General features: G+C 55.3%; 3 protein-coding genes across 6 annotated transcripts; 2 read left to right on the top strand and 1 right to left on the bottom strand.

Annotated features, from left to right (window-relative positions):
* The first annotated feature begins 28 nt into the window (after positions 1–28).
* Positions 29–5,712, top strand: BCS1L (BCS1 homolog, ubiquinol-cytochrome c reductase complex chaperone). The gene is made up of 8 exons (XM_068138876.1): positions 29–111; positions 1,036–1,412; positions 1,830–1,966; positions 2,695–2,889; positions 3,265–3,328; positions 3,651–3,820; positions 4,263–4,380; positions 5,039–5,712. Exons 2-8 carry the CDS (start codon positions 1,093–1,095, stop codon positions 5,289–5,291), a joined length of 1,257 nt encoding a protein of 418 aa, XP_067994977.1. The 5' UTR covers positions 29–111; positions 1,036–1,092; the 3' UTR covers positions 5,292–5,712.
* A 1,178-nt stretch (positions 5,713–6,890) lies between these two features.
* Positions 6,891–14,045, bottom strand: RNF25 (ring finger protein 25). Its single transcript, XM_068138875.1, has 10 exons — positions 14,002–14,045; positions 13,844–13,918; positions 13,656–13,758; positions 13,500–13,567; positions 12,744–12,813; positions 12,564–12,635; positions 12,145–12,285; positions 11,293–11,382; positions 10,041–10,175; positions 6,891–9,925 (listed from the first exon to the last, which is right to left on the bottom strand). Exons 1-10 carry the CDS (start codon positions 14,037–14,039, stop codon positions 9,215–9,217), a joined length of 1,503 nt encoding a protein of 500 aa, XP_067994976.1. The 5' UTR covers positions 14,040–14,045; the 3' UTR covers positions 6,891–9,214.
* A 60-nt stretch (positions 14,046–14,105) lies between these two features.
* Positions 14,106–26,521, top strand: STK36 (serine/threonine kinase 36). Of its 4 annotated transcripts, none has more exons than XM_068138861.1 (27): positions 14,106–14,213; positions 14,483–14,593; positions 15,428–15,568; positions 16,291–16,368; positions 16,814–16,944; positions 17,193–17,442; positions 17,783–17,876; positions 18,129–18,298; positions 18,521–18,720; positions 18,801–18,927; positions 19,031–19,162; positions 19,421–19,597; positions 19,808–19,905; positions 20,209–20,359; positions 20,777–20,918; positions 21,203–21,330; positions 21,854–21,952; positions 22,190–22,288; positions 22,474–22,568; positions 22,882–22,945; positions 23,137–23,247; positions 23,395–23,469; positions 23,845–24,016; positions 24,417–24,564; positions 24,762–24,921; positions 25,162–25,908; positions 26,010–26,521. In XM_068138861.1, the coding sequence occupies exons 2-27, from the start codon at positions 14,510–14,512 to the stop codon at positions 26,178–26,180; spliced, it is 4,044 nt and encodes a 1,347-aa protein (XP_067994962.1). In that variant the 5' UTR covers positions 14,106–14,213; positions 14,483–14,509; the 3' UTR covers positions 26,181–26,521. The 4 variants fall into 4 exon arrangements, with proteins under 4 accessions (XP_067994962.1, XP_067994961.1, XP_067994963.1 ...); XM_068138860.1 differs by having other exon boundaries at positions 14,480–14,593; XM_068138862.1 differs by having other exon boundaries at positions 14,106–14,593; positions 20,257–20,359.
* The last annotated feature ends 57 nt before the right edge of the window (positions 26,522–26,578 follow it).

Here is a 26,578-nt window from a genome sequence, read left to right as displayed (position 1 = left end):
CCCCGCCCCGCCCCGCCGCGGCCCCGCTCTGCGGTGCGAGCCCGCAGCTGCCGGAAGCGGCGCCGGGCGGAAGTGAGGGGCGGGACCGGAGAGAGCGGCGCGGCGGCGAGGGTACCGAGGGGGTTTCGCCGCGGGGGCGAGGGAAGCGGAGGCTCGGCCGTGGTGCCGACCGGAGCTGGGTCTCTGCTGTGGGGAAGGGCGGTGTGGGACTGGGTCTCCTGCGGGGGAAGATGGGCTCCTGCCGCAGAGCTGAGGCTGGGCTGCGGTAGGGCAGGCCCCACTGCGGGGCAGGGACTCTGCTGTGGGCCCGAGGCCTTCCCGTGGGGCAGGGGACAGCCTGCCCTGGTGAGGAGCCTTGCTGCCGGGTCAGACCCTCTTCTGGGGGAGGTGGAAACCTGCTTGAAGGAACAGAACATGTCTGTGGGGCCCTCCCCTCATCTCCTATGACAGACCTTTGCTGAGGGAGCTGAGTGCGAGTGTGTCTGTCAGGGGAAGCTCCCCCACGTTCTCGGTATCTGACAGACCGCTGGTTAGGGAGCTGGAGAAACTTCAAGCTCTTTAAGCATGCAGCTGGTGTTCTTTATGTCCTTTATATGGAGATGCTGCTTCCACCACAGTCGTGTGCTCAGCCAGCAGCAAAGAACTGCTTCCTGGCTCAGCCTGGGGATGTGCTTCAGCTTTTTCAAATAGCAAACCTTAAATAACTTCAGTTCCCAGTGACTTGTATCTGCTTAAAGAATGAAAGCTTATCAAAATCCGGGTTTCTTGCTATGGTTGAAGTGGCAGATGCTCACGCTGGCCTGAGAGCCTCCAGCTCCTTGACCCCCCCGGCCTGTATCACCCAAGAGTTTGCAGAGAGGGAAGAGACTTCCCTGGCCAGTGACTGAAGCCACAGCAATGAGAGAAGCATGAGTGCAGGGGATCCGAGTGTGCCAGGCAGCCTTTTTCCTTGAGAAGTGGCGATGATAAAGGCCAGGGAACTGTGGATGTCTGTTGTTCCTCCTGCCGTCATTCAGTCCTTCTCTTTCCATGCAGGTTTGTTTCTGGAATGTAGAGACGATGCTGTGGAAAGGAGCTGCTTAATCTCCCACAATGCCCTTTTCTGACTTCATCTTAGGACTGAAGGACAATCAGTACTTTGGGGCTGGGTTTGGCCTTGTTGGGGTGGGCACAGCCCTAGCGTTAGCCCGGAAAGGGGCACAGTTTGGGCTGGTGGCTTTCCGGCGCCATTATATGATCACCTTGGAGGTGCCCAGCAAGGATAAGAGCTACAGCTGGCTGCTAAACTGGATCTCCCACCATGCCAAGCACACGCAGCACCTCAGCGTCGAGACGTCGTACCTGCAGCACGAGAGTGGGCGCGTCAGCACCAAGTTTGACTTTATCCCCAGCCCTGGGAACCATTTCATCTGGTAAGGGAGGGCAGGGGAAAGCAGTCTGGGGATTAACTTGTATTTGAGCAAGGAAACTCCAGCATGGGGTCCTGCAGAGGCAGCAGAGAGGATCCTGTTTCCCCCTTCAGTCTGGGTTAGGGCAGGAGATTGGGAGTAGTTCAGTATTCCTAAGGTTGGAAGGGACCTCAAAGATCATCGAGTCCAACCTGTCACCACAAACCTCATGACCTCCTCAGGGAGGACACTACTGCCCACTGTAGTCTTGAACTCACAACCTTCCCATTAAGGGTCTGATGCACTACTAACTGAGCCACAACAGTGAGGGGAGCCTGTATTCACTGGTCTAAGGTGATTTCTTTGCCTGAGATGTGTGTTCCCTTTGGTGTACTCACTGGGCTGGACTCAGCATCCCCCAACTCCTTCTTCCCATCCTAGGTATCGCAGAAAGTGGATTCGCATCGAGCGCAACCGGGAGCAGATGATTGATCTGCACACAGGGACCCCGTGGGAGTCTGTGACCTTCACTGCATTGGGCACTGACCGGGAGATCTTCTTCAATATTCTGCAGGAAGGTCTGTAGGGGGCTGCCTGGGGTCCTACTGGGAACAACTTGCTCCCTGGATACATGCAGGGCTTCACAGGAGATCCTTTTCCCTGCCAGCTGTTCCCTCTTTATTAGAATAAACCTTTATTAGAATAAACCAAACCAGGTTGGAAGAGACCTTCAAGATCATCGTGTCCAACCCATCAACCAATCCAACCCACCCAAACAGCTAACCCATGGCACCAAGCACCCTGTCAAGTCTCCTTCTGAACACCTTCAATGACGGCGACTCCACCACCTCCCCGGGCAACCCGTTCCATAGCGCAATCACTCTTTCTGTATAGAACTTCTTCCTAACATCCAACCTGAACCTCCCCTGGCGCAGCTTGAGACTGTGTCCTCTTGTTCTGGTACTGGGTGCCTGGGAGAAGAGACCATCATCAGCCTGTCTACAACCTCCCTTCAGGTAGTTGTAGAGAGTGATAAGGTCACCCCTAAGTCTCCTCTTCTCCAGGCTAAGCAGCCCCAGCTCCCTCAGCCTCTCCTCATAGGGCTTGTGTTCCAAACCCCTCACTAACTTTGTTGCTCTTCTCTGGACTCGTTCCAGCAAGTCAACATCCTTCCTAAACTGAGGGGCCCAGAACTGGACACAGTACTCGAGGTGTGGCCTAACCAGTGCAGTGTACAGGGGCAGAATGACCTCCCTGCTCCTGCTGGCCACACTGTTCTTGATGCAGGCTCTGACTCTCTCTGCAGCCCGGGAGCTGGCACTACAGCAGCAGGAGGGAGGGACAGTCATGTACACGGCCATGGGAGCAGAGTGGCGGAAGTTTGGCCACCCCCGCCGCCGGCGGCCTCTCAGCTCTGTGGTGCTGGATGAAGGTGTGTCAGAGAGGCTGGTCCAGGACGTGAAGGAGTTCATCAACAACCCCAAGTGGTACAGTGAAAGAGGCAAGGTTCTGCTCCAGTGTTCTCTGTACTGTGCCCAGCATGGCCCCTTACCTGCCGCCCTGCAGCTACAGCTGCGGGGCACCACCTTGGGTATATCCCATAAACAAGTGAGCCCAGGTGCTGAGGGACAAACTCCCCTCAGTTCAATCCAATTCTGGAAACCATAGTAAGCCCCAGAGCATATTACTCCTGCAGTACTGCTGTGGAGTGGGGCTGGATGCTTGGGGTCCTCTCTGAAGATGGCTGCAGAGAGATTTTTCCCAGCTGCTTGCTTTCCCTAGGTGTAACCTCTGTGTGCTCAGCACAGCCCCATGGCTCCAGGGGAGAGAGCTCAGGGCAAACCAGCTGGTTCCTAAAAGGACACTGTCTCCCTAGGGATCCCTTACCGAAGAGGCTATCTGTTGTATGGTCCTCCTGGCTGTGGGAAAAGCAGCTTCATGTGAGTATTGCCTACTGTGGGGCAAGGCAGCCTCTCTGGAGAGGGTGTGGGTGAGTCTGGGTTTGAAATGCCAGAGCAGGCTGTGCCTACTGCACAGTGCCTGGTGCAAAGGTTTGCGTTGCCAGCACAGTGACTGGTCAGAGTGACACATCCTCTGTGCCCTTGCTTTGCACAGTGCTGTGTGGCATGTCCTCCATATCTGATCCTGGCCAGAGGAGGATGCCTTTGTCCTCTCCCCTGCTGCCAGCCAGGGAGATTTGGTTCTTCCCCTGCTCTGGGCTTTCTTGCTGTGATTCACTGCTGTGGTTTGCATCCTTCCCAGTACAGCCCTGGCTGGGGAGCTGCAGTATGGTATATGCCTGCTGAGCCTCAGCGACCGCAGCCTCTCCGATGACCGACTCAATCACCTCCTGAGTGTGGCACCACAGCAGAGCATCATCCTGTTGGAGGATGTGGATGCTGCCTTTGTCAGCCGGGACCTTGCTGCTGAGAGTGAGCAGTGCCCCCATTCCTGGGTCAGAAGTGGGAGGGAGGTTTTCTGACTACACTGGGGAAGGGTTTGGAGTCTGCTGCAGAAGCAGAGCCCAGGACTTGGCAGTTTTCTGAGGCCTCAGGGCCCAAGTTGGACCTCACCAAGTTTTGGCTAGGCCATATAAAAGGAAAATTTTGGTGTTTATCCTCAGACTAAGACAGTTCTTCTGTCCAGTATGGGGGCAGGAGGTGGTTTTCCTCCCTCATTCCCTTTTTGGGTTCCCAGGGGTGCATGTGGCCAGGGGACATATATGTGCTGCCATTCAGAGAGAGGCAGAGGGTCAGCCTCATGACAAGGGGAGAGTGGGGAGCTTGCTACAAGCCTTGGGTGACAGGGAGTTGTCCTGTAAGACTGCAGAGTTGGTGGCCAGTGTATATGATCTCAGGCTTCTTTGTCCCCCAGACCCAGCTGTGTACCAAGGCATGGGGAGCCTGACCTTCAGTGGCCTCCTCAATGCGCTGGATGGTGTGGCTTCCTCAGAGGCCAGGATTGTCTTCATGACCACCAATTACGTGGACAGGTCAGAGCTGCACTCTGGAAGGGAACAGGGAAAACTTTGCCCCTTTTTGAGGGGCTTTATGGAGGGCTCTTTGCAGGCTTCACCTTGGGAGTTCAGGTTTCCCAAATCCCTCCTGGGGATGCAAATCTCTGGACTGCTAATCAGGATCCCTTTTGATGGAGCCTCAGCTGCTTCCTTGCTGTTCAGACTACTGTTGGGCAGTACCAGCCTCCTGCCCATGGGGATCTGCACATTTTGGGAACTGTACTGTGTGTGAGTGAAGTGCTGATCCTATGTACAGTCCATGGGGTTGGCAGGATGCAGCCTGGGCTCTCAGCACCTGGCCAGATGCTGCCCTGTGCCGAGTGTGGCTCATTCCAGACCGAGCTGGCCTAGAGGGTTGTTCACTGGTTGCTCATGCGCCAGAGATGGCCAGAGCTGTTTCCCAGGGTGTATTTGTCATCCTGCAGAGTGAGCCCTCCACTTGGTTCTTTTGGGTTGGCTTCCCACCTCAAGTTGCTGGGGACAAAGCTCTTCCCCACTTCTACCATCTCAGAGCAGAGCACTTTGCAGACAGGACACTGCCTGTGCTTGTGTGTGTGTGTGTGTGGTCCTGCAGGACTCGCCTTGCAGAGACACTCTGATCATCTTTTGAAGGAATCCTTGTGTCTCCTGACAGGCTGGACTCGGCCCTGGTGCGCCCTGGCCGTGTGGATCTCAAGCAGTACGTGGGGCACTGCTCCCGCTGGCAGCTGGCCTGCATGTTCCAGCGCTTCTACCCCGAGCAGCCCCCGGCTGCGGCGCAGCGGTTCGCTGAGCAGGCGCTGCTGCTCTCCAAGCAGATCAGTGCTGCCCAGGTGCAGGGCCACTTCATGCTCCACAAGACGGATCCTGAAGGAGCCATTTCAAACATAGGCTCCATCCTGCTGTGACCAGGGGCCAGCTTTCCCCTGCCAGGCTAAGAGGACTGGGAAAAAGACACAACCCTCCCGGGGTGCCATGGAGCCACCCAGGCATGCAGGCCAGGTCTCTGTTCACCTCAGCCCAATGGCCTTGGCTGTTCATTAAAACATGTGGAGCGTCAGAACTGCCAGCCTTCAGGGAAAGGGAATTGACTCTTTTTGCCCCTCAGAGTTGGGTGCTACTGCTCATCGGTATGTGCCTTGTGCCAGCACTTGCTGTAAGCTGCTGCAGCTTCTGGATGTGGATCCCTTTCCTTTCAGGAAGCCTGGGGGCAGATCAGAAAGGCATTTCCCTGTGGCAGGACATTAGGATGCTGCACTGATAAAAAGCTGCTGGTCTTTGAAAGGAGAATAAAGGTGAAGGGCTTCCCTTGGTTGTGAATATCCTGTATGACGTGCACAACACAGTTCTTGGCTCTCTAGTTCCTTCACCTGTTAGTTGCTCCACTACCCAGCTGCTGGTCCAGAGCCCTCCTGGTCAGGGTCTGGCACAGCCATAAGTGCAAGCCCAGTGTGTTTCAGAAAAAAGCTCCCAAGAGACAGCTCGTGTTCCTTCAGGCTACCAGCTGGTGCCACAGCTCCTGCCCTATTGTAGATCTGCTCAGACATTGTCCCTCCTGCCAGAGGAGATGGAGCTACTGCAGGCCTGTCTTTGGGGGCAGGTGAGAAGCTTTAGGTGGTTGCAGAATATCTTCCAAAGAGCTTGATTTGGGAAGATACTCTGAATTCCCCAGCATGAATTTCTGCAGCCAGCCCAGCCCAGTGTGCAAAAATCCCCACTGGAGGTGGAGGAGAGGCCCAGAGCTGCTGAAGGAGGGGTGTCACCCACTACTGGCAGTCTTGCATCCTTTTCCCTGTTCTTTGGTGTCCTTCTAGCCAGGAACGAAATTCCTGGATGTCTTAGTAGAGCCAGAGGGTTTGCATTTGCTTGAAATGCAATTGAGAAGAGAGCAGGTTGTGCCTCCTTCCTGACACCATGGAGCAAGGGGTCAGGAAGTGCATGCTGACCTACCAAACAAGCCAGCCAGAGCCTCTCTCCCCACTCCTTGAGTCCCCAGATCGGCTTGCCCAGGGACAGCCCCCTGTCTGCATCTTCACTCTGGGGGCTGTGTCGCTTTGGTGGGATGGGGGGAGATGGTTCCAGGCCAAACCCAAAGTCTTAGGCCACTGCTCAGCCCTCTTGTCTCTCTTCTGCAAAGCCAAAGGCAAAGCTGAGTGCATGGGGATATGATGTTACCCAGCTGCGCTGTATCACAAGCCCTGCTCTGATGCACCCCCAGACTTCCACAAGTGTTTGCAAGTGAAGGGTTGATCCTCTGGTTGTGGTGGGAGGTCTCTAGTGATTTGGGGTGGCTCCCAGAGCAGGGTGCTATTGTTGGCTTCTCAAACCGTGTATTCAGCTGTCCTCCTGAGGCTGGTGGCTTGGATCCATCAGCTTACCTCAAAGCTGAGGGTCAAAACTGGCCAGAGCAACTGGCAACTGCCTTAGCCATCAAGAAGGATGGGGGGAGTGGTAAGGGAAACGACAAAGGGGCCCTCACCCCAATGCTACCACACAAGACCACAAGCAACATCTCTCTGCTTGGTTTTAATAGTGTTAATGCTACAGGTGCTGCTGGTGCCCTGCCCTACCCTGCCAGAGTGCTTCTGCCAGTTAAGCCCTGTGAGGTAGGTAGGTGAGACAGGCAGACACCAAGGAAGGAGGCCTGGGGCACGGTAAAGGCTCCATTCCTCCCCTCTGGCCTGCAGGTCTGTTTCATTTAGCCCAAATTCACTTCCATGTACTGTTGCAGTGTCCTCTGCTCCAGGCTGACAGCAGTTGAATCAGAAAGGTTAAGAGCCCTTCCTGAATCCTTACTCCCAGGAAAAAGAAAATCACTCAACACATCTGGCATTTGACTGAAGTTACTTAAGTTGTCACTTAGATTTCCATGCTCCAGCTGTGAGGCATAGCAGCTTTCCTGCTGAGAGTGAGCCTGGTTCACTGGGGGAAGCCAAGGAGCTACAGTTGCTGAGGGGCAGTGATCTTTGCATTTCTTTCAGGACACGATAAAATGCCTTCCTTGAGCACAGACATTTCACAAGGCAGGAGGCAGCAAAACAAGCACCAGTGTCACACGAAGTGTACACCTTTTTACCCAAGTGTGGACAGGCTGCTCACCCAGAAACCAGCCAGAACAAAGACAGGGAGAGCACTGAAGAAAAACCAGGGTTCTCCTCAGGCAGCAAGTGCTCAGCCCTCATCCCTAGCAGGACAGCATCTGGCTCCAAGATGGCAAGCCCAGGACAGGTAGTGTAGACTCAGACCAAGAAAGTGGGGGAAAAAGTGCTTTTAGAACATTAATATTGAAAATAGGCCTGTGTTAGAAATTGAAGCACAGGAAGTTCTTGGGCAGCAGGTTAAACCAAGCCATTCTGAACAAGGCCAAGCACAGAAAGAGCAGGGCAGCAGGTAAGGACTCAGGAGAGAGCTCTGCGCGCCCTTCGTGTGCTGAAGGATCAGCTAAGCAGATGCGGTGCAAGCATCCTCCCAGCCAGCACACAGCCCTCGGTTTCCTGGGGATCTCACCCAAAACTCTGGCAAGCCCATTGTGGCACAGCCATCTTTGTACTCAACAAGGAAGACTAACAACTCACATGTGGCCAAAAGAGAGGTGGGGCACAAGGCACAAACAACTGTGAAGTAATTGGTACCACCTGGGTGAGGCAGGCAAAGCAAGGATTGGGAGCCCTTCTGCCACCCAGGAGGGGCAGGGGAAGGTCTCTGGCCTGGCCCCGAGTGCAGGGAGCAGGAGAGAGAGCGAGCAAGAATAGGGATCAACATCTTTGCTCCAAACAGCAAAGAACGTGAGGAAAGGGCAGAGAAAACAAAGGGTGCAGGCTCTGGAGAAGACCCAACAAATTAACAGCAGTGTCCCACTTCAGAGGCTTGAGAGTGCCCATCACAGCTCTGGAGTGGGACATTAAATCTGTGAAGCAGCAGGAGGAACTGCAACAAGTCTGTTTCAACAGCAAATCCTTATTTCCTTGAGGCAAGATCAGCTTGAAGATGAAAAAAGGGTAAGAGTATTCAAAATATTGGGGCATGTAATCACTGCAGGCTGTCTGGTCCTAGAAGGGGATCCCAATAGATACAGGTTGCAAAGCACAGTGCTCTTCCCAGTCCAGCCCCCCATGAGCTTCTGCCTGCACAAAAGCTGCTGAAGGACAGGGCAGGAGCTGCAGCTAAATTCAGGCTTCCTGGGGGACCAGGAGCCAACTCAAAGCTTCAGCCCTGCCCTGCCAATGCATGGATGTAAGCTTTATTTAGCACTCCCAACTGGGATTGGGAGGTGTCCTGTCCTACAAAGTACTTGCATGGATGAACCCATCAGCTGAAGAGCAGACAGGGCTGCAGGAGAAACCATCTTGTCTCCAAGAGGCAGGGAGAGCAGTTGAGAAGGGAATGGGGACACAGCAAGCCTGGCTTCAGGCTGCCGCCCTGGCACAGCCTCACCATTTGGCACTACCACAGCTCCACTGTGACACTGGCTATCAGGGAAAGTTCTGCTGTGATAGCATGCTTGACTCAGTCCATATGCTCTGTAGGTATGCCTGTTTCTTGTCAGCTCACATACAAGGATGACGGCTGCAGGTCAAGGCTTCCTCTGTCCCTTTGTCCTCTGAGACTAAGGCTGACATGACTTGTCAGGAGTCAGCTCAATGGTGACAGACAATTTCTCATGCCAGGATGCTTCACTTTGCATGTACCCCGTTCCAAGCTATGCTATGTGCCAACTGCCCCCTCTCTCCCAAGGGATATGGTGTCTGCTTGCTACTGATCCACCCAAGCCTCCACTGTTCTTCCCAGAAACAGGCCCTCCCTTCCCCAGCTCACCCCCTCACTACTCCTGCTAGGAGCCACTCTCCTTCTCGAGATGAGGTTCTCGATGTCCACTGGGCCTGAACACCCCTCGCCCTCTTGGTGCTCTGGGGTAGGAACCACGCTCCTGGACCCTGGACCTCTCCCACCTCCCACAATCCCAGGGTCTGTGGTGGCCCTGCCGGCTGGGAGCTGATCTATGGTCACTGTGGTTGAATGTCAGATTTTCTTTCTCCCTGCCTGTGGCCTCAGCCCCCTCTTGGGTCCATTTCTCCATATCATGCTGCTCCCCTTTCAGGTCCACTGCATCTGTTACTGGCAAGGGGTCTTCAGGGTCCAACTCCTTTCTTTCAGCCAAGGCAGTAGCCCTGCTTCTGCCATGAGGCTTTGGAAACTCCTGGCTGTGCCTCCCACCGGGTCTCCGCTCCGGCCTGCGGCTGAAGCCCCTCGGCCCCCTGGAGCCGTGCAGCAGATGATGGCCTTCACCTGCTGGTTCCTGCAAGCTGTTGCAGGTCTGCTTGCCCTGGCCTCTGGGGCCTAGCCTCTCCCCTCGATGCCTCTCCCTCTTGCTCTGCTGCTCTCTGGGCACTGCAGACCTCTCAGGTTCCGGCCTGGCCTCCAGCGCCCCGGCTGGCTCTGGAGCAGAGGCTTGGCTGGGTGGCTGCGGAATGTTCACAGCACTTGCACTCACCGGCAGCTCAGAGGCAGAGGCTGCTTGGCCTGGATCAACAGCAGCTGGAGGCTGAAAGACAAAAGCCACGAGTGAAGAAAGGGACAGGGGAGTCCCACAGCAAACAGAGCTCACTCCTGCAGCCCAGAGCCCCCCCTCTCTGTCAGCTCTGCCCCTGCTGCCATACCGCCTGGAGGCTGATGAAGTAACGGTTCCGCTCTGCTTCGGGGTCAATGATGCCTCCTTTCTCCTGCTGTCTCTTGAAAATCAAGCGCAGCTCCTCCTGGTGCTGCAGTGTCTTGGCATCTGGCCTGTACAGCTCCTGAGTAGCAGAAAGCAGGGCAGGGTGAAGGCTCTTTCACACCTAGCATAGGTAGCCAGCTGACAGTGCTACTTCTCAAATCCTCCTTTGACCCCACAGCGCCCAAGCAACTTGTTTACCCTTGCCACATTTGGCCAGCTCTATAGACAGCTGAAAACCCTAAGGCAGAGGTTGTGACCATTTTAGGCTGTGCCTTTAAGAAAGGGACAGTTACTGGAACACTCTGGCTGAATGTTTTGGTGAAATAATGAAAACAAAGATAAAGTCTAAACGAATTCCATTGGTAGAATGCAACTTCAAACTTTTAGCTTTAGTTCAGTTTGAGTCTCAGTCAGTTCAGTCTGTCTTTTTTCAGCCTGCCTGTTTCAGTCTCTCTCTTGAGCAACAGCTGTGCTGGAGGGAGTTGACCTTGAATTAACTGAACTAACAGATAAGAAACTAATTCTTGCATATGCTTTGAGCTAACAGAATTTCCTCCTTAATCATTATCTTCTCTCTCTAACTCTTTTTGGGGAAAAAAGGGAGGTAGGGGGAGGAGGGGGTTAAAGTTGGGGGGGGGCCCCTCCTAGCTGGAGGAGGGAAAGGTTTCTCCTGTATGATGTTCTTTGCTGTCTATTTCTGTACATACTGCAAATACTGTGTATTGTGTATATGTCCATCTGCATCTCATCCTGCTTGTAAATATAGCTCTTATCCATTTCGCTTCTCAGACCGAGTGAGCCGTGGTTTCTTTGTGTGTGGGGGAGAACTCAACTTTCTCTCACCACCAGAGGTAAAGCATGTTACTGCTGTGACTTCCTTGGGATGTCCTGCAAGACACAGAGCAGCTAACAATTGACCCTGATTGTATCCCAGTGAGTACAGAGGCACATCCTATGGCAGAATCACCTCTATCTCAGCACATCTGCTCAGGATTCAGGGCTATATAACCAAACTTGCTCTTTGTGGACACAACAAGGAGTCAGGAGACATCCTGTAGGTTTTGTGAACTGCCCCTAGGATGGGCCATCTGGAAGGACCTGGCAGTGTGCATGCATTCACTCATCCATTACAATGCCCCAGTTTGAAGCTACCCACTTGTTGAATGCAGGTGGACAGGTGAGCCCCCATCTCTTACCAGTGGGTGCTGCGGGGGTGGCGCTGCCTTCAGAGCAGAGAGATCATAGACCAGGGTCTCCCGGCACACAGGGCACTGCACACCGACCGCCTGCAGGGACGCAAGAGGTGACACCAGACCCCAGCCCTGATGCAGCTCACATGCTGCCAGCTAACCCAAGCCTGGAAGTGGAACAGGGTGACCTCTGTCCTGCCAGAGCAGGGAAGCCCAGAGGGTTCTAGCAGCATGAAAGCAGCCTGGTGCCTCAGCAGCTGCTGTGGAAGGCATCTCCCCTATGAGGCATGATGGGGTTTGTGCTCCAGGGGCTGACTGCTGTACAAATCACTTTTGTCAGCATTATATGGCCTCAGTCCTCCTTAGCTTGGGATCTATTCTTCTGCACTCCAAAGTGGGGCATGTCATATAGGCAGAACATCTTTCAAAGGGTTTTTCAGAAAGAAGCCTTTTGTTTCATGCTTAGCTTCACTGTTTGCTGTGGGGCTGACAACTGCCCCAACACCTGCTCAGGGAGGTTTTATCACCCCAGAATGCAGGTGATCATGTTCATCCAAACTCCTGCAGTTAAGGACTAGGGAGGACTCTCTTTTCTAACTTCTGTGGTTCCAGAAGTCCAAAACAGCAGGCACCAATCCAGAGAGCAAATAAACCAAGTGCTAAAATACTAAAAACTCAGGAAATCATTTTGGTTGGAAAGCTCCCTTGGAGATCACTTGGTCTAATCCCTGCTCTGACCCTCAGTGCAGGCATGATTCTGTCTGTGCTGCTGGGTGAGGTAAGCTCTAGGTCCCAAAAGGAGTGACAGACATGAGGGCCTGTGCAGGGGGCCAGGGATGGGAACCCAGGGCCTAATACCTGTTTGGTGGATGGTGCCAGGTGTTGTTCTCTCTCCTCCTGCTGCATGAAGATCTCCTCCTCCATGTGCTGGGCGTAGCGGGCTAGGCAGTGGGAGTGGAAGTAGTGGTAGCACTGGGTCTTTGTGAAAGCTTCTCTCTCCTGTAGAGGAGAAAGGGCAGCTTTAAAGGGTTTCTGAGCACTTTCTCAACTCATTTGGAGATGTTCTGCCATTGCTCACTGCCCCTCTGCTCTGTTTTTGTAGATAGTAATCTTCAGGCTGATGAGCAGCATATATTGCCTCAGGAAGGTTCATGCTAACCAGGATCACTTCTAGACCAGGTGGGCAGAGGGCTGCTGACCCAGACTGATATCCCAAGCATTGAGACTCAGGCTCCCCATTTTCTTTCCTCACTTCCCAGCCAGCTTGCAGGGCCTACCTGAAACCCGTAGAGACAGATCACACACTGGCCGTGAGGAATGTTGTTGTCAGTAAGGATCTCCTTCCCCTTCTGTGGAAACATTAAAGCAAACGTTCCACTCACTGGCCTGCCCATGGGCTCAGGGCTGTCCTGCTCCTTGGGCAGTCAGGGACACCCTCAATCTCCCTGAGCTCTCACCTCAATCAGTTCGTAGAGCACTTCTGTCCCCAGTCTGGCTTCAGCAATACTTCTGAGAGTCTGTGAAATCCTACAGAAAAGCAGCATAAACGTTTGCACAAGTTCAGCCACATATTTTCACTACCCCACATAACTGTCAGCTTGCCATGATGACAGGAGGAAGAAATAAGAGCACTGGCCTTCAGGCTTTGCCTGCTGCTCAGGACAGGCACACATACACACACATATTCATGTGCTCTGCCAGATCCCCACCAACCAGTGTGCAGGAAGCCTTTGTCCTCAGAGGACTTGGAAGAGCTGTTTTGCTGACTGCCTTGGCTTGAGCTCACCCAGCACCCTTCAGCTTTGGTGAATCTCAGGCTTTTTTAATCTGATGGCAGCCCCTGAGCAGCACTGGTGGGAGCCACATTTACTCCTGTGCTGCCAGCAGACATCAGGGCTCTACACACGCTCTGCTACACCAAGGACTTGTTTCAGTCCTACCTCTGTCAAAGCAGGACCAACAGCTTCAAGGACTCAGGGATTTAGATTACACTTCAGGGGGACCAGAGTGGAACAAATGTAGGGTGGATCTCTTGGTGTCAAACTCAGCACCAATGGCTCCCACGAGATTTTAGACAAGGGGATTTAGGGACTTGTATCCAGCTGTGAACCAGACACAGGGAGCCATGTTCATCTAAGAGACTTTTCCACCACTTCTGCCTCCCAGACCTCCAGAAGAAAGGATCATCCTTTCCCTGCTCTCCTGATACTCACTTTTGAATTTGCTCATCTGACAGCCCCCGTGAGTTACTGATGGAGATTTCTGGAGCTTTGTTGGGATACTAAGAAAGAAAAAAAGAGAAACACCCAAAGCACAACAAGGGAAGCAGAAAGGCTCCGCGCGGGGAGGTAAGGGGGCCAGCAACATACCTGGGGGGGCACGGAGAGCACCAGGGTGAAACGGACATACTGAGAGTCCTGGTCCTGGGCCGTGGCGGGGTGCAGGGTGATGCTGATCTCCCAAGGCTCCCACCTGCGGGGCAGGCCGGGGTGAGGGGTGGCGGCGCGGGGCCGAGCCCGGCCGGGGGTGTGGGGGGGATGTGGGCCCCGGTACGTACCTGCCGCGGCCCCGCACCACCCGCAGCTCCTCCAGGTAGATGGACTCCAGCACCTCCACCTCCAGCGGCAGCGCCCTGCAGGGACCAGGCAGGGTCAGGCGGCGGCCGCCGCCAGCCTGGCTGGGCTGGGACGCGGGGAAGGGAGGGGGTCGGGTTACCAGTCCGTCGCCTCCGCTTCCTCGCCGGCCGCCGCCATCTTCCCGCCCGCTCCGGAAGCGGAAGCCGCGCGAGGGCGCACGCGCGGCAGCGGTTGCTAGGCGACGCCGTGGCGGCGGCGGGCCCGAGGCTGGCCGGGCCGCGGCCGGAGGGGAGCAGGGCCGCGCCGGTCCCAGCCCGCGACTGGGCCTCGTCCTGCCGTGGGGCAGCGGAGGTGAAGCTCCTCCGAGGGACAGAGCCTCGCGGGGGGCCCCGGGGTCATCCGCTCTGGAAAGCAGGCCCCGGGCCGAGCTTGGCGGGCAGCCCCGGGCCTTGGGATTTGCGGTCGCGGAGGATGTAGCCCTGGCTTCCCAGCGCTGGCACTGCCCCTCTCCGTTGCAGCTGGGGTTGGAGGGTGATGTCCCGTGGCAGACAGTGGCGGAGGGCGAGAGAAGGGGCGGGAGGGCCAAGTGCTGCTTCTCATCGTCCGCTTTGCCGCAGCAGCTCACCGGCTGCACCCCAAGAGCCGTGATGGAGAACTACCACATCCTGGAGAAGATCGGTGAAGGCTCCTTCGGGCGCGTGTACAAGGGGCGCCGGAGACACAGCGCCCAGGTGAGGAGCGAGGTGGCAGGGGAGAGGGCCAGGGGTCTGCTGTGTGGTGCCGGGGACTCATTTCTGGTGGCTTTTGGGTTCCAGGGCCCTGCCTTCCTTCGTTTTTCTGCTGACATTCTAGGCCAGCTCCTGCTAGCGCAGTCCTTCAGGTTCAGGGGACCTCAGAAGGTCACTTGTCCATCCCCTGCTCAAGGCAGAGCCAGCACAAAATTCGATCCTGCGAAACCTCAAGAACAAACACCCCATAGCCAGTGCTTTACCGTAATTGGAGTGAATGAGTTTATCATGTCGAGGCTCTTCTGTTTCCATTTGCAATCATCCACATACTTCAGCTGCTTCACACCATCCTGGTGGCCTCTGCTATACTCACTCTAGCCTATCAATTTCTTCCTAGCCCCAAAACTGGCCACAATATTGCCAGCATGATCTAAGAAGTTTCAAATAAAGGGCAATAATCATTTCCCTCTAACTCCTGCCTGTTGATAGCCCCCAAGGTGCTGCTAGTGCTCCCCAGTGCCAGGTCATGCTGCTGGCTTATGTTAGGCTTGCTGTCCACTGACATCACTAGGCACTGTCCTGTGTTTCTGGCAGTCCTAGTATGTCTGGACTTACTGATTAAATTCCTTTGCTTTAAATGCCAGCATGCAAAGTATCACAAGCTCTTGTGCTCATGTACAAAGGCCTGTGGGAAGCCCCACATCCAAGGTATCCAGTGAACAAATGTCTCTTTTGCTGTGCTCATCTGGAAAATGCTGAGTCCTGTTTGGGTTAAACACAGCCCCTGCCAGGGCAAATAGGAGCCTGCTCTGATCCTAGCTTTCCCTGTTTTGGAAGGTGGTGGCCTTGAAGTTCATCCCCAAGGTGGGGCGGTCTGAGAAGGAGCTGAAGAACCTGCAGCAGGAAATTGATATTATGAGAGGCCTTCATCATCCCAACATCATCCAGATGCTTGACAGCTTTGAGACCAGCAAGGAGGTGAAGTGGACTACTATGGGCAGATGCTTTTCCTTGACTGTGGTATTGGAACAAGGGATAGACTCTGTTGTCACAGGGACCTTTTTCTGAGGATGCAGTGGTGACACAGTCCCAGGGCCTGGTCAGTGTTTTTCAGAGCTCTCCAGTAAGTGCTGTGTGAGGAGCTAGCCCCTGTCTGTGTGGGGTGGAGAGATGAAAGAGCTGGGTGTGGGGTGTGTGGTGTGAGAGGTGTGGTTTGGGATCACAGGAGGACAGTGATTCTTCAGTCACCTCATGAGACTGTTCAGAGATTGATTTTTCACTGGTTTAAACTCATGGAGAGACAATGATAAGAAAGGACTGAAGACTGCTATGGGGCATGGGGGCATGAAATGTGTAATTGGGCATCAGATTCAATATAAGTTCAAGGGAGTGATTCTACCCACTAGATTTGGAAGTACTATTCCTGGCTTATCCTGTACTTAGCTCTTCCCTGGGTTTTGCTGGCTGTCTGAAATAAGGACAGTCACAAGGCTTCCTCTAAGGGCCAGGCCCTTGCTGCAGTGCTACCTCGCATGTGGGCTCTCTCTCATCCCAGGTCCCAGCCCAAGCTGATGAGCCATGCATGATGACACCTCAGCTCTTCCCTCAGACTTCTTACCCTGCTCTGTTCCAGTCCCTAGGGCATGGTGGTGATGTGTCTGGGCAAGTTCCTGATGTCACCATGCTGCTCTTCTCTCCAGGTGGTGGTGGTGACAGACTATGCAGAGGGGGAACTCTTCCAGATCCTGGAGGACGATGGAAGTTTGCCTGAAGACCAGGTGACTGTCATGGTAGTAACCACACAGTGTTTGCTACAGGATAAAGAGAGCAAGATTTGTCTGCCTGAAGGCAGAAAGTCTTTGCTGTGGGCCAGGAGGCATAAGGAGGATGAGGAAACCTTTGAGGTTTTACCTGGCAGAACTTCTGAAGGGGATAGAGAGGGCTCCAAGTTGTACTGGAGGACAGCAGAGTCCAGAAGGACCTTGGTTTCCCTGGTCCCTCTTCAACAACCACAGCACCAGGCTGCAGCCTCAGCCCTTTGCTTCCTCCAAGGAGCAGGCAAAGGACCCCTCACGGCTGGGGCTGGTCCCTGCCTCAAACAGGGCAAAGGCAAGAGTAGTACCCCCTAGGGGTACTAGGGAAGCCAGACCATAAGGGGACCCCATGGTTGTGCCAGCTGGTGGTACCAGGGCACTCAGAGTGAGGGCCTCATGTCTCTGGCAGGTCCAGACTATTGCTGCCCAGCTGGTCTCTGCTCTCTATTACCTGCACTCCCACCGCATCCTGCACCGTGACATGAAACCCCAGAACATCCTCCTGGACAAAGACGGTGTTGTCAAGCTCTGTGACTTTGGGTGGGTGCTGGGGACTAGCTTGAGGGGGGACACATGGTCTTGGGACAGACAAGCGTGTTGTGGGTGCTGTAGCAAAGGAGGAGGGAGTGTGAAGGGGCCTGGATTCTGTGCATTTTTAGGGGCTGAGCAGGGATGAGGGCGTTTTGGACTCCAGAGGGGAGAGGTGTTGGCAAACGTGTTGGGATATCCCTGGAAGCTGCAGTGGATTTTCCAGCCTGAACTGGCCATCTGTGTTTTGTTCTGAGCAGGTTTGCCCGTGCCATGAGCATCCACACCATGGTGCTGACCTCTATCAAGGGCACCCCATTGTACATGCCCCCTGAGCTGGTGGAGGAACGGCCGTATGACCACACAGCAGACCTGTGGTCTGTGGGCTGCATTCTGTACGAGCTGTTTGTGGGCACTCCTCCCTTCTACACCAGCAGCATCTTCCAACTTATCAGCCTCATTGTCAATGACCCCATCAAATGGCCCGTGGCCATAAGCCCAGTCTTCAAGGTAAAGGTGAAGGCTCTGTACGTGGGGTGAGATCTGTTAATGCACTAGCAGCATTGGCCTTGCTTGATGATGAGAGTTAGGCCTTCTGGGAGGGGGACTTTTTCATCACTGCTGTCCATGGAATGGAAAGCTAAGGCTGACAGCAGAGGAGTGATTTAATGGCCTGGAAAGGGAAGCATCTTCCTAAGCACTAGAGTTATTACTCCGCTCCTTTCCCAGAGCTGGGCAGGGAATGCAGGCCTCCTAGGTGTCCTTACTAAGGAAAGACTGGAGGGTACACTGTGCTTACTGGTGGGTAGCAAGCATGTGTCAGTGATGGTGTTTCTGTGCTCTCCTGCAGAGCTTCCTGCAGGGACTACTAAAGAAGGATCCCTGCCAGCGCCTGTCATGGCCAGAGCTGCTCTCTCACCCTTTCATTGATGGACGGGTTACTGGTGAGTATCAGCTCTTTTTCCAGTGCTGACCAGGTCCATTTCCTTCTCCTTCTGCTTGGAAGCTGGGAGGACCACCCTGCTCTGCTTTTTCTACTACCCTAGTCTTTGCCTTGCTCCTTTCAGCTGTCTCCAAGCACTGATTCCTAGCTCCTGCCCGCAGGCTTGCTCTGGTCCCCTGGGATCCCAGAGCTGATTGCTCTCGCTGTGTCCCGAGGGAGAGCTGCTGACAAACTTCTCCCATTGCCTCTCCAGTGATCGGTGACACAGAAGAACATGGGATCTCAAACCCTTTCACCACCAAACTGTCACCAGAGCTGCAGGCCCTAAAGGAGCAGCAAGCCCATTCCGTGCCCCCCTGCAGTGGCCAGTCCAGGATTGTGAGAAAGGCCCAGCAGAAGATGCTTGAGAAGGCACAGAAAAAGGTGGAGAAAAGTGTGGGATTGTCCTGGCTTTATCCCACAGTCAGAGCAAAGGAGGGTTACAGGAGTGGGACCTGAGGGGAAAGGCAGAAGGTACATGGGTCAGGCTGGGGTGTTGGCCACAAACAAGGCAGGATCTGGTGTCCTCAAGGTGGTGGGGTGCAGGGGACTCGTCTGGCCGGCTGAGTGACCCTGCCCTGACCAAACATCTTTGCCATCATGCAGGGGCAACCAAAGGCAGGTGATGCACCTATGAAGGATTTTGGCAAAGGATGCCTGGGGCATAGACCCAGAGAAGCTCCAGGGAAGGCAGCCCTTGGGGAAGAGGAGCCACCAGGTGCCTCTAATGAGAAAAACCCCGGAGTCCTGCCAGGAAAGAGCAGCATGGCAGTGCGGGACCTGAAGGAGCCTTCTCCCAGCGCATGGTGAGGGAGGACTGAGGCTGTGTCAGTATGAAGTGGGGGAAGGCAGGGCCACTCCCTGACTGTGCTGTTTCCTTGGCCAGGGAGCACAGCATCACTGGGAACTCCACACAGGCGCTCCCTGGAGTAGTTGCCACTTCGCAGCCTGGTGCTGACAAGGCAGAGTCCCAGGGCGGGTGCAGCATTGAGACTGTGGACCTGGAGAGTGAGGTAATATGGTGTCTTCTGTTGAGTACAGCAGGGCCCAGTCCCCAGGGGCTGGTACAGAGACTATGAGGCAGGCATGGTCTGTGGCACCAGTCTGCTCTCCTAGGAGCTGGAGAATGATGAGGAGTGGCAGCAACTGATCAAAGCTACTGAGCTCTCGGCCATGCAGCTGAGCCTCCTGAGTGATCCAGCCTTCCATCACCGTGTCCAGACCTGGCTGGCAGAGTCTGCTCAGCAGGTGAGTGATGTTTGACCCAGGCAACTGTGACTGGGACATGGATGCCACTTTCTTCCCTGGAATTGGGTTGGAATCGCTGGGAGAGTCCTCATTTCAGCCAGCAAGAAGATCCTGTGCTGTTCCAAGAGCTGGAGCTGCCTCATGCACTTAGCTTGCCACCTGCTCCCCTGCCTGAGTAGGTTGAAAGGCTGCCCCATGGCTGATGGAGAGGCCACAAGCACTGTTGCTGATGAGTTGTTCTGGCTTCTCTGTGTGCAGGTGCTAGCAGGGATGCTGGAGGGAGCCTCCTGTCTCCGTTCTATACTCCGTTTCATGGGCAGCCTGGCCACCCGATGTAACTCAGAGCTGCTGGAGCACTTCTTCCAAGAGCTGAATGTGCCTCTGTCCCTGCTGTCTTTAGCCAAGCAGATCCTGGAGAGTGGTAGCACCAAGGAGGTGGGTGTAGAACCACGGAGAAATCTGGGCTCCTTCCAGCCCTGCAGAGTGCAGGTGCTGAGTTAGCTCTGGAGCTTGCTCACAGAACCAGTGCCTCATCCAGACCCCTTAGACAAGGAGGGAAATCCTGGCAGGGATGAATCCCTCCATGGTGGTTTTGGGATGGCCAGCAGACAATCTCCACTTGTTCTTTCTCTCTGGATCCTGCAGCAGCCCTGGTGCATCACAGTGCTGACAGACCTCCTTATGGTGACCACAGTTTATTTCGGCAGTGAACACAGCCTGGAGGAGAGCGTGCAAAAGGACAGGTAGGGACAGGCTTCGGTGCTCTAAGGCCACTGTGCTGTGGCCACTTAGAAGACCTGGCAGTAGACAGGAGGGTGGTATTCATACTCTCTGGCCAGAGCTGTCTCCATGAAGAAACATGGGGGAAGCACTTTGTGCCTTGCTGCTATGCTCACAGTGGTGGCTTTCTGTGAGTGGGTCTAATGAAAAGGAAGGCACAGATGACCAGAGTCAGTGTTGCCTGCTGGCAGCAGCTCAGTGCTGGTGTGTGCTGCCTGTGCCTTTAGCCACAGCCATATGGGCCTGGCCTGATCCTGTCCTTACAGCAGGAACCATGTTTCTTGGTTTTCATCTGCCCCTGCTGCCTCCTCCAGCCCTCAGGCCTTCCTCAAGAGTGTCAGCTGCTTCCTAGCCCTGCTGCCCGAGCTGCTGGCTCAGCCAGCTGACAGCAAGATGAAACTCCAGCAAAGCCTCCTGGTAAGGGTGTCCTTATTCCTTGTCTCCCCTCTCCCTGCCCAGAAACTGTGGGGCTGGGGATGTGTGTCAGTAGGAGCACATGCTGAGGACTCTGCTCCTGGTTTTGGAGTCTGATGCATTCTTGTCAGGGCTGACTGTCTTACCCACTGGGGTGGGCTTTTTTTGGATCATGTGCAGAAAAGAGGTTTCTGAGGGGTCACCTTCCTTGGCTCCATTCTTTCAGCCAGCATGCAGCTGCATGTGGCTCTCACACAGTAACCTGGCTGGAGAGGATACCTGAAGGTCCCTTGAAGCTTCAACACATAACTTCTTGTCCCATCTCTGCTGTCCCACCCACTAGCCTCCTCTGCTGTTATGCTTCTCTCTCCTCCCACTCTCAGTGCAGTGTAGCGATGGCAATCCCTGTGTCTCCCCCAGTGCTTCACCCTGCTCTGTAAGAGCCTGGATGCGACACATCCCTCCATCTCAGCCCCCTTCTATGCCAGCCTGAGAGAGAAGCATCAGCCCCTGCTGAACAGACTCCTTCAGGGATCCATCTCAGAGCAGCCTGCTTTGCGAGGTAGCAGTGTTAGCAGCTCACCATCTCCTCCTGGATGTTCCTCTCTCCCTCCTGCCCTTGGGCTCCTTTGGAGCACTCACTGCCATTGCAGTGCTATTGACTGAAGGTGGTGGCTGAAGCTCATCTGACCAACTCCTGCTAACCAGGGTTCTCTTCTCCCTCAATCCTAGATTTCAGCTTTCTCTCATAATCCTTACTTCCTCTCTTGGCCTCTAATATCATCCTGCTGCCCCTCAATGTCTCTCACCCTTAGCACATGGCTCCCAACCTCTGTCCCTGTCCAGGTCCAGTGACAGAGGCCAAGGCAGCCCTTGACCAGAACCCACGTGTGGGAGACTTCTTCCTGGCTGCACTGGCTGCTGCCTGCAGCATCCCTCAGGAGAGGAAGGGCTGTCGGGAAGCCAAGCTGCAGGTTAGACTGTTTCTCTTTGCAAGGTGAGGAGGTGCAGTTCCCACAGAGGGCAGCAACTCTTTCCAAGAGGATCTCTTTCAGCAGTAGAGTGGAAAGCTGGGGTCAGTTAAGAGGCTCATCACACTTAGGATCTGAGCTGTGGAATGGGCTAAGTAAAAAATTAGGGAAGGCAGAGAAAACATGAAGAATCCTTGTGTAGCAGCAGTATGAACTGTGGGGAATCTGAAATTGAATGGACAATAAATAAGAGGGAAAACAAAGCTACAGATTTGCATTTGATGCTTTAACTCAGCTCTGAGTCAGCATGATGGGAAGCAGAGTAAGAATCTCACCTTGCTCGTCTTGGCTGGGGGGCTGTGCATCGAAGCCATGCTGGGTCATGGCAGATGGACATCCCTTTGTGAAAGCAGGCAACATGTGGGGAACAGGTACCTGGTTTTATGTATTTGTTGCTAGCACTAAACTTCTCAAGTCTGTGCAGTTCTTCAGGTGCCTAGGATGCAAACCAGGGTGATTTCTGCAGGTTGCTCAGGAGGTAGTGGCAAAGCTTACGGAGAGCCAGCAGCTTGGGAAGCTGCTGGAGTGGCTGGAGTACCCGAGATCCTCCCTGAACGTGCTGAAGGTAATGACCTTGTCCAGCCATCTGGTTGTGCCCAGAAGTGCCTGGACTTTTGCTCTGGGGTTAGGAGTGTGGGGAGGGGGGAAGTGAGGGCTCAGCCCTTTAATGACTCCCATCTGCCTGTTACCAGTTGTTGAATAAATGAGCCCATGGTAGCCATGGGATGTAGCTGGGATGGGCCTGGTCATTGTGTCCCTGTCCCCAGTGGCTGGTGTGAATCTCTTGGCCTCTACCTTCCAGATCCTCTATGCTGGCTGCCATGTCAGCCTGAGCCTGTGCCAGCACCTGGGAAGGGGACAACAACTGTGGAGTTCCCTCATGCAGCTCTTGAAGGGCAAGGTAGGACTGACCTGGAAGGAGTGTAGGCAAGCAAGAGACATTCCTCTGAGCACAGCTCAGACCAGGCTGGGGAATGTGTGAAGTTTTGGGGAAGCTTAATCTGGAGAGTGCAGTTCTCTTCCCAGAAAGGTCCCTTCCTCCCCTCCCAGCCTTGCTACCCCCTGTGACTCTTGCTCCCTTGGCAGCTCCCTGTGGTGGAGGTGGCCCTAGAGGCAGCCTGTGAGACCTCTCTGTACCTGCTGGCCCTGCTCACCCTGCAGCTCCAGGCCTCCCCTCCCAGGTAAGCACCTGCTTTCACTCATGGGTGGGAGAGGAACATGACCTGCTCTGAACAGCCCTCTGCCCCACATCGTGCTCAGAGCTGGAATTCTGCTCCCACTGATCCCTCCAATCTGGACACATAAGCAGAGTGCTAGGCAGTGTGGGTGGGTGCTGGGGATGCAGTGAGGACCCAGTGTGGACAAAGAGGTGCTGTGAACTACTCCTCCTGCAAGGTAGCTGTTTCTCAGCACTGGGAGTATTTGGATGCTGCTGTGCTGTGAAATGTGAAACTGTGGGAACACAATGCCTCTCTCCTGGTACCTGTGTCTTAGGCTTCAGGAGGTGGTTACCCTGGCTGTGGATCTCATCACCCAGTCTCCTAATGTCTCCCTTGTGGTAAGTCTGCCCACCCTGCCAGAGTCACTACTGAGAGCCCTGCAGAGCCCTACATCCCATCTGGCTCGCTCAGAGCGGGATGGGAGCAGGCACAGCCTAGCTGTCCCTGCACTGGGCCAAGGGATGAAGAGTCATCACTGAGTGGGCAGATGGGAAAGTTCTAAACATGCTGAGCTCTTCCTGTCCCACAGGCTGCTGCAACATTTCTCCTAACACAACTCAGTCAGCTTGGGGTGGCCTTGGAACTAAGGGCAGAAGAGATCTTACCAGTGATGATGGATGTGCTGACAGCAACTGCTGAGGTATGGGATGGGGACAAAGGAACAGGGAAACCATGCTGTCACCCCACTGTGAGGTGTGCAAAGACAGGCTCATGAGTGTAAGTGTGGTGCTGCTACCCTTACCTTCCCAGCACCTAGCTCCATCCTGTCCCTTGCTCTCTCTTACAGCTGCAGCTCCCTCCACCAATGGGTGCAGGTCTCTACGATGCTCTCTTTTTCCTCCTGCTGAAAGTCCTTGCCCAGGTACCAGCCTGCCCATCTCCCTTTGCCTGGTCCCTGCCAAAAGGTGTGGGGGCAAAAAGGCCTGGATGTAGATTGGTAATGAAGGCTGACGAGACCTGGGAACGAGGCATCTTTGGCTGAGCTGTGCAAGCCTGTGAAAATTACCTAATGTCCCTGGGTTGTCTGTAAAACTTGGAGGATTGGGAGAATGGGAGGAGTGATTTGTGGGCACATTGGACTGGCACTGTCAGCAGGTGCAGCAGGGCTGTCAGCTGCCTGGTCCTGGGCCATGTCCATCTAGCCCTGACATCCTCAGGCCCATGGGGTGGGCAGGCATGTGGATCAGAACCTTGGGGTACCATGTGGGACCACCAGGACCTATCTTCCCACCTTTAGGAGGACATGGCCATGGAGCAGGGCTTTGCTGCTTCAGACCTTTGGCACGTGCTGTGGCATCGTGTTGCTTCAGTGCTTTGCATGGGCAGTGACAGAGCAGCACTGGAGGGAGACCCCCCAGGCGCAGGCCACCTCGTGGCAGAGCCAGACTGGAACCTCCTCTCTCCTCAAGGTAGGAGCAGGATGGCAGGGCATCTTTGCTGGACACTTCTCCACATATGGCACCCTGACTCAGCCATACCTGTCTCTGTCCCCGTCTGGTTCCTGAGGCCAGAGCTCACAGGGGGCTTTTCCCAAGAATTGCTGCTGTCCTCCAGGGAAAGAGGGCTGGGCTGCCCCATGCTGTGCCCAGTCAGCAGTGGCTCCGCTGGCTGGGTGTGGAGGAACAAGAAAGGGTGTCCATGCTGCAGGGAATGTTCCCTCTGGCAGGTGTGACCACCATGGTCTGGTTTTGAGCAGAAAAGCACAAAAACAACCCTGGAGCAACCCTGAGGTAGTACAAGCAGCCAGATGAGGGGAGACATTTCAGCTTTCTCTGGCTGTGCCCCTATGCTGTGTTTTTCCCCTGTCAGGCACCCTGCTCTTCCTAAGCCTGGCTCTCTTTGTCTTCACTCGTGAGTCCCACTGCTGCCTGTCTCAGCTCACCCAGCCCCATGGAATCCTCATGGTGACACTGAAGAGGCTGTTGTCCCCTGGCTTCCTGGCATGCCTGGCACAAACGTGAGTTGTGGGGAGGGCTAAAATGGGTAGAGCTCAGCCACTGAACAGGGTTTGGACATGAGCATACAGAGGGTTTAGAAGTTCCTGACCTGGCACTTGCAGGCAGCAGCTTACCAGCAGAGCTATGCTCCCTGCTGCTTTCTGTGATGTTTTCCTGATCACCTCTGTATTAAAAGTTCTCTCTCTAATAAATTCAGGCAAGCAGGACAGGATGGGGACCCTGAGCTTGTCCCAGCTGTGGTGATCCAGGCCTGCCAGCTCCTCTGTTTTCCTTTTGCCCTGGATGTGGATGGAGACACCTTAGCATTGGTCATGGAGGCTGTAAGCGATGCCCAAATCCCTGCCCAGCTGCTGCAGGTACTCTCTTGGCCCATTTTTCTTTCCCCTCACACAGAAGCCCCTGATGTGTGGTACCACTTCACACCATGTTGGTGGGCTTCTGCCTACCCAAGTGATGTAATTTGGGTGCTCTGCAGCAGTTACAGCAGCTTGGCCAACAGCTGAGCTCTGCAATGACCTACTGGTAGCCTTCAGCTGCTGCTTGTCCCACGCATAAGCGCTGTGCATTGAGTACTGCTGTCTCTTCTTTCTCCTTAGGTCTGCTCTTGCCATCTGCCCCTGTCGTACACTGAGCTCCCCATGAGCCTCCTGTGCCACCTTGTGGTGTCTAATAAGCAGGTCACAGACCAAGTGGTGAGGGAAACTGCTGCCTCGGAGCACGTCATTGCCTTCTTCATGTCTGCCTTATTTTCAGGCAGCCTTAAGCTCACAACTGACCTCCTGTCCCTCTTGACCCATGTGGCCCGGGCCCACCCAGAGCACCTGCCCTTTCTCCAGAGCATCCTGAGGGGCTCCGATGCGGCTGGCCAGCCACTGACCCACCTGCTCGGCCACAGGCAGCACCTGATACGGGCCAAAACATGCAACCTTCTGGGCAACCTGCTCCGACATGGCCACAGCTTTCCCTGGGTGCTGCAGAGCCAGCAGGGTTTGCTGGAGAGCCTGGTGGAGCGCTTGCTGGACCAGGAGGACAGCGTGCGCAAGGCAGCCAGCTTCGCGGTGGGCAGTGCCACCTACCATGAATCCTGCCCACCTAGGACCCTGGGCAGGGCTGTGCCTCAGCTGACGTGGCTGCTGGGTGACACGCAGGCCAGGACACGCTGCAACGCGGCCTCAGCCCTGGGTAACCTGGGCCGGCGCTGGGCCGAGTTGGGGAACCTGCTGATAGAGAGCAGGGTCCCTCGTGCCCTACTGGAGGTAGCCTGCCAGGACCCTCGGGAGAGTGTGCGGGAGGAAGCCCTCATCGCACTGCGGGTCCTCAGCCAGCACTCCGAGATGCAACAGGTACTGCACAGGGACCTTGGCTCCTCTGTGGGACCCAGTGGGGCTGTGTGGACGAGGGGCCAGGCTGGCAGGTGACTCTTGTCCCTCTCTTCACTCTGCAGGTCCTGCACTCCCTCAGAGCCACTCAGAAGTTGTCCGTGCTGGCTGGCTGTGATTCTCAGCCCGCTGTTGCTGGCATCCCCCGGCTGTCTTCCGCTCGGCACTGCGAGAAGCTCCTCCGCCTCCTCGCCCCGCTGCGCGGCACGGGCAGCAGCGGTCCTGGAAACCTCTAATGTACTGTGATACTGTGAAACGCTCCCGGGATCCCGGCAGGCCCGCTGCCCCGCACCTGCGCTGGGGGCTGTCACCGGGGCTCGGCCTGGCGCTGTCGTCAGCAGGATGGGACAGACGCGCCCTTCGTCCTCCTCTGGCTCCAGCCTGGCTTTGGCGGAGCCCACTTAGTCTGCCCGAGGGGCACCCTGGCCAGCCAGCTTATCGAGGACACCCCCTCCGCGGGAAGTCGTTCCTGGAAAAGTGCCTGTACACTTAAGAAACTGCCGCTTCCTAAGTGGCCCTGCGGCCTGGCCCGGTTGCCGGGTCTCGGGCTGTCGCGCAGGGCGTGCCGGTGCTCTGCTCCTCTGCCCGGGGCTGTGCCCCTCTAGCCGAGCGCAGCCCCGCGGCGGGCGCCGGC

Source organism: Melanerpes formicivorus, unplaced genomic scaffold (assembly GCF_026170545.1).
Source record: "Melanerpes formicivorus ecotype bairdi unplaced genomic scaffold, bMelFor1.0.p_v2 SCAF_5, whole genome shotgun sequence".
NCBI lineage: Eukaryota > Metazoa > Chordata > Aves > Piciformes > Picidae > Melanerpes > Melanerpes formicivorus.
The sequence above is the reverse complement of the archived record's forward strand: the minus strand, read 5'-3'. Positions and strand labels throughout refer to the sequence as shown.